At 49.7% G+C, this 6,445-nt stretch overlaps 1 protein-coding gene across 1 annotated transcript; it reads left to right on the top strand.

Annotated features, from left to right (window-relative positions):
- Positions 1-2,385: 2,385 nt before the first annotated feature.
- LOC120676001 (WRKY transcription factor WRKY24-like) lies at positions 2,386-5,159 on the top strand. Its single transcript, XM_039957208.1, has 5 exons — positions 2,386-2,827; positions 2,934-3,131; positions 3,412-4,004; positions 4,106-4,267; positions 4,387-5,159. Exons 1-5 carry the CDS (start codon positions 2,570-2,572, stop codon positions 4,850-4,852), a joined length of 1,677 nt encoding a protein of 558 aa, XP_039813142.1. The 5' UTR covers positions 2,386-2,569; the 3' UTR covers positions 4,853-5,159.
- Positions 5,160-6,445: the final 1,286 nt, after the last annotated feature.

Here is a 6,445-nt window from a genome sequence, read left to right on the forward strand (position 1 = left end):
TTTAATTTGTAAGAAAGTTTTTTCTCCACATGTTAGGTTGTTTCACCTTGAATGCAATGCAGTAGATGTCTAATTTTCTCTATCAAAGAATTATGAGTGTAGTTGTATATCTTTTTTCTAAGAACAATTGGGTTCCGTACAAATAACCAGTTATTGTAATTCAGATCAAATATAATAAAGTACTATAAAGTAGTAAGTTATGATGTTTCCGTTTGGTATTTCTGTTTCTTTGAATGGAAATGGGGTTAAGCCTTGTATCAAAAAAAGTAGTAACTTATGATAAAACCTGTCTCAGAGTATAAAAACAATTCAACATGAATAGTTGTTATCACTAGTATGTGGCTCATTAAGGAAATATCTTTCGTGATTATTGGACCATGAAAAATGATTTTCCATGCTCATTACATGCATGTATATGTTTGCATGGTAACAGAGTTACTCGTTTATATTTTAAGTTGGCTTTTCTATAAATTAGTAATGGTAAAGCAGGTAATTTAGCTGCATATAAAGAAGTACTTTGGCTGTTATTCATGACAAAGATGGATAATTATACTACTATTATTTTTTATAATGGTGAATGTAGCTAATTTAGATGCAAATTAGCAAGTTACTTTAGATTATTTTTCATAATATTAAAGACGAATAACTTATATACACATTTAGGGCTAGTTCGGTTTATTTTATATAATGGCAGAGGTGGGTTATTTAGATGCAAATTATATCCAATAGTGTTTTTCATGCCTTTATCTCTCTCTCTTTTTTTCCTACCATACCGAAGCTTCAAAACAACCTTCAATTAGTAATAGTGAGATAAGATGTTGAAAAATTAGTATTTACTCTCTTGAGTAGGGTAGGTAAAGGGTCTTAAAATTTAGCCTAGATAATCTAAGGATCAGACTCTAATTTTATATTATTTTGAACTAAAAATATATAAGAGTCAAATTGGATTGTGAAAGGACCACTGGAGTCGATCCGTTACCATGAGTGATGACACTAATCACGAGTAGGGTTCATGCATGACAAGTTCATTCGATCGACAGATGGATGGATTTCCTACCTGTCTGAATTTCGAGTCCATACGGTTCCCAGGAAGGCAGGAAACACATGCCAGAGAAGGTTTTGCGGCAAATTGAACACGCCTACTGCATGCCTACACCTTTTGATCACATGCCTCGCACGTACGTAATACAGTAGCAGCGTCCGTTCTCAAGGATCACATGCCTGTTGAACGAATGCGTAATCATTTTCAAGGAGATCGATTAGCGATGTGGCCCCGTCCCAGGAGGCAACTGAATTTGTGGCTAGGTTCACCGGGTGAGTCATAGCCCCTATTTGGCGCCGAACGCATTCTGAACGACATCAGAATTGGACCGAAAGTGGTTGCGTTACTTTGCTCTTTGCTGTATCATTGCTTCGTCACTTCGTTCGTCCACGGCTACAGAATCTCGTCGTATGTCAACACGATACAGCACTAAAATCTTACTAGTAGGTTCAGAAAAGCTTTACCTAACATGCGTCTGTATACTTTGCTTGTGGTGCTAAGCAGTTTACCGAGTAGTGAAAACAAACAGGGAAAGCGGGGTCAAACAATTCACTTTGGCTTGGTTTTTTTATAGCAAGATGTAAAAAAAGAATACACAGATCAAATAGGCAAGCAGGTCAGCATATAGATCAATAAAAAACGTGATTCATCAGGGGAAAAAAGAAAGAAAAAAGTTTGCTAATTTTCAATCACCTGAAAAAAAACAAATATTATCACCTATCGCCTAAACTACATAGTTCAATCCAATGCTACAAATTTAGCAAAATCTCCCATCACCGCACAAATAAACACTCTATAAGAGTCTAATTGAGTAATTGTAAATGCTCAGCTCTCAAAAGCAACTAAAGAAAGAACCATACAACTCATGGTCATTGATCATGTACACGGACCAGACCGGTATTCCTTGTAGCTCCAATCCCCAAGTAATTTAAGCGAAATTTGCTAAATAAATTATAAAATATTTGCACGTACTAGCTTATTAGATCCTTTCTTCAAATTTTAAAACAAATTTGTTTACTCAAAATCGTCCATCTGATCCCCATAATACCATTGGACGTTTGAGCAGGTCAAAGGAACAAATCGTGACCACCAAACCCCTCCGTTCACCCAAAACCCTACCCGGCTGCGCACCCGCCTCACACGGCAGCCGCCACGTCGCCACCGCGCAGCCACGATGTTCGCTGCTACTGGTGGGTATTCCTCCCGTCGTCCCGTCGCGAAGCTGGCCTGGGCAGCGCGCGCCGCCAGTCAAACACCACGAGCTTTGACTGGTCAACAGTCAAACTTTCCAAGCCTATATAGCCCCCCGGGCAACTCCGTCCAAACAAAATCCAAGGCACCTCTCGTTCCCTCCACCTCCGCCTCCTCCTCTCCCACGGTCCCACCTCATCGCCTTCCTCCACCGTTTCCGCCAGCCCGGACGTACACGACGCGACACCTCCGTGCACACGACCGGTCGTCGCAGCCGCCGCGGGTTTGATCGATCGCGAGCTGTGACTTGCTTCCCTTCGTTTTCGGTCTTCCCCGATGACCACGTCGTCGTCCGGGAGCATCGAGGCGCCGGCGAACTCGAGGCCCGGATCGTTCTCGTTCGCGAGCACGAACTTCACGGTCATGCTGGGGGGCTCCGCGGCCGCGGCCGGCGGGGCGTCGAGGTACAAGGCCATGACCCCGCCGTCCCTGCCGGTGTCGCCGCCGCCGGTGTCGCCCTCGTCCTTCTTCAACATCCCCGGCGGCCTGAACCCTGCCGACTTCCTCGACTCGCCGGCCCTCCTCACCTCCAGTGTAAGCACGGACGAACCGCGTCAGCCCGCGACGCCATTGCCTTTGCCATTTCTGCGACCACATGTTTGTTGTTGCGTGAAATGCTAATGCGCTCTGCTCGTTTCAGTTCTTCCCGTCGCCGACGACGAACGCATTCGCCTCGCAGCAGTTCAGCTGGCTGACGCCGCCGGGCGCGGAGCAAGGCGGCAAGGACGAGCAGAGGCAGTCGTACCCGGATTTCTCGTTCCAGACGGCGCCGACGACCGAAGAGGCCGTGCGGACGACGACGACCTTCCAGCAGCCACCCGTTCCACCGGCCCCACTGGTGAGATCAGCCTCCTGCATCCATCCATCCATCCTCTCTGCTGTCACCCTCTCGTGTCGTGGGTTCCTTTCTGACTTTGTCCAAAAGAGTCTACTAGTAGCATAGTATTATAATAAACTATTTGTTAATCATCAAGGACACAAAATATAAAAACAACAGCAACAGTTGGGGTAGCACTAGCATCATGTCAGATCTCGTAATCTTTTTGTCTGTATTATACAATTGTCAAAGACAAAATTATATACTAGAGGAATCTCTAATGTCCTCTGCAACACTTCAGGGTGAAGAGGCATACAGAAGTCAGCAGCAGCAGCAGCAGCAACCATGGAGCTACCACCAGCAGCAGCCAGGCATGGACGCGGGCTCCAGCCAGGCGGCCTACGGCGGGCAGTTCCAGGCAGGCTCGTCGGACGCCGCCGCGATGGCGCCGCACGCGCCGGCGAGCGGCGGGTACAGCCAGGCGCAGTCGCAGAGGCGGTCGTCGGACGACGGGTACAACTGGCGCAAGTACGGGCAGAAGCAGGTGAAGGGGAGCGAGAACCCGCGCAGCTACTACAAGTGCACTTTCCTGGGCTGCCCCACCAAGAAGAAGGTGGAGCGGTCGCTGGACGGCCAGATCACCGAGATCGTGTACAAGGGCACGCACAACCACGCCAAGCCGCAGAACACGCGCAGGAACTCCAGCGCGGCGGCGCAGCTGTTGCAGGGCGCCGGCGAGGCGTCCGAGCACTCGTTCGGCGGCACGCCCGTCGCGACGCCCGAGAACTCCTCGGCGTCCTTCGGGGACGACGAGGCCGCCGGCGTGGGCTCGCCGCGGGCTGGGAACGCCGGCGGCGACGAGTTCGACGAGGACGAGCCGGATTCCAAGAGATGGTGAGTGCTCGGTCGCAAAACTCTTCGCGCCAAGCTGTCTCTGTCGCGCTCTTAATTGGAACACAAGTGGACTTGAATTGAATCCATGTTGCTTTTGTCAGGAGGAAAGACGGCGACGGCGAGGGGATCTCCATGGCCGGCAACCGCACGGTGCGCGAGCCGAGGGTCGTTGTCCAGACCATGAGCGACATCGACATCCTCGATGACGGCTACCGCTGGAGGAAGTACGGGCAGAAGGTGGTGAAGGGAAACCCCAACCCCAGGTAAGATCACCCCCCAAAAAAAGCTCAGTTTTTTTACTCTTTTGTGGAACGAAGTGCTCGTTGCGCTTCAAGTGTGAACTTGTGCTTAAGAATTAATCTTTTTTTGTGTGCGACTACAGGAGCTACTACAAGTGCACGACGGCCGGGTGCCCGGTGCGGAAGCACGTGGAGCGCGCGTCGCACGACCTGCGCGCCGTGATCACCACGTACGAGGGCAAGCACAACCACGACGTGCCCGCCGCGCGGGGCAGCGCCGCGCTGTACCGGCCCGCGCCGCCGCCAACGGACACCTACCTCGCCGCGGCCCCCGGCGTGAGGCCGCCGGCGCCCAGCATGGCTTACCAGACGGGGCAGCGGTACGGGTTCGGCGGCCAGAGCTCGTTCGGCCTCGGCGCCGGCGCGCCGGCGCAGCAGAGCGGCGGCGGCGGCTTCGGGTTCCCCTCCGGCTTCGACAACCCGATGGGGTCGTACATGAGCCAGCACCAGCAGCAGCAGCGGCAGAACGACGCCATGCACGCGTCGAGGGCCAAGGAGGAGCCCAGGGAGGACATGGCGTTCTTCCCGCAGTCGATGATGTACAACTGAACTGACGACAGGAGGACGACACGACGTCGCGGGAAATGGCAAAGACATGACGCGATGTCCGTAGTAGGGTTGCTGTATCTAGGATAGGGTTGAACAGATTATTTCTTTATTTGTTTGGAGGCCTCCATGTCGCTTGCCGAAAATGGGTCCCTCCCTTAACACGTGGATACTACTAGGATCATAGGACACAGGACAAGGTAGAAAAGGGTATCAACAGCTTTGTTCTTCGATTATTTTTTTCGCATGAAAATGTTGTATTCAAAATTGAATTGAATTTTTGCATCACAGAACATCGTACAAGATTCAATTTGATCGATCTCCGATACATCGGGTTGTGCGCGCGCTAGTGCAATGGTGCGTTTTTGCTCTACAGAAAATTAAAAGGTAAGTGTAGCTGTAACCGAGTAAACTAAGGCACGTTTAACAAAGTTGTTATACCTCAACGCTTTCTGGTCACAGCCACATAGCCAGTTCTCTTCCCTGCCAAACTTCACGTACCAGTACCAGTACCGCCCCAGTATGGTTGGTCGTCTCCAAGGCCACACCTACATTTTGAGGCCCCGTTTAGTTTCAAAAAAAATTCACACAGTACCTGTCACATCGAATCTTCGGACACATACATGAAGCATTAAACGTAGTTAAAAAATAATTAATTACACAATCTAACTAATTAGCACGAGATGGATCTTTTAAGCCTAATTAGTTCATAATTGGACATTATTTATCAAGGAACAACGAAATGTGCTACAGTGTCAAAACCCAAATTTTTTCACCAACTAAACACACCCTGAGGTGCACGTACGCATGGTCCAAATGCAATGAGGCGGTGTTTAGTTCACTAAAAAGTTCCTACAGTATCTGTCACATCAAATTTTTGGACACATACATGGAGTATTAAATGTAGTTGAAAAAATAACTAATTACACAATTTTACTGATTAGAACGAGACGAATCTTTTAATCCTAATTAATCTATAATTGGACATTAATTACTAAATAACAATGAAATGTGCTACAGTAGGCAAACTCTAACTTTTCCACCAACTAAACACCGCCTGAGTAAAAATTTCGAACCGGTCAGCAACTCAGCATGCCGGTCCCTCGTACCTGAGCTTTTTTTTTGAAACGTGTACAAGGATTTGACCGTGGATTCTGACCGCGGTTCCTCCATGCCTAACTAGGAGTACTAGCTGAAGTTTCTAAAAACTGACCGCGTGTCAGGGTCGTCAGAAAACAAAACGGGCACGGGCGCTCTCCGAGCAAGGGCGCGCAGGTCAGCGGCACTTGGGCCGCGGGTGGATTCATCAAAGGGGAGGGGGCGCTGCGCTTTTAGTTTGACGCGGCAAGCGAGGTCGAATTCCGTTCTTCAGCACACACTGACGCTGTGGTAACCCTCGCGTAGCATTTGCTCCTCGGGCGCCAGACGAGAGGTAGGGGAGGCAGAGCCCAGAGCCACCCGAGGTCGAGAAAGATGGCTCCAGTCCAGATTCCAGAAACGTTGCTGTCGACGACCGCCTCGCGCGTTCGTTCCCAACCGCAAACCGCGCCCCGGTCACGGACCGAACGCGCCGGGCCCGGGGGCATGGATCGCTCG

The sequence above is a fragment of the Panicum virgatum genome, chromosome 5N (assembly GCF_016808335.1).
Source record: "Panicum virgatum strain AP13 chromosome 5N, P.virgatum_v5, whole genome shotgun sequence".
Taxonomy (NCBI): Eukaryota; Viridiplantae; Streptophyta; class Magnoliopsida; order Poales; family Poaceae; genus Panicum; species Panicum virgatum.

Excerpts from the sequence above, each read along its gene's own strand:
- LOC120676001 (XM_039957208.1), top strand. The coding sequence starts at position 2,570 with ATGACCACGTCGTCGTCCGGGAGCATCGAGGCGCCGGCGAACTCGAGG. Across the intron at positions 2,828-2,933 it reads CGGCCCTCCTCACCTCCAGT|TTCTTCCCGTCGCCGACGAC; the intron begins GTAAGCACGGAC and ends TGCTCGTTTCAG. Across the intron at positions 4,005-4,105 it reads GAGCCGGATTCCAAGAGATG|GAGGAAAGACGGCGACGGCG; the intron begins GTGAGTGCTCGG and ends TGCTTTTGTCAG.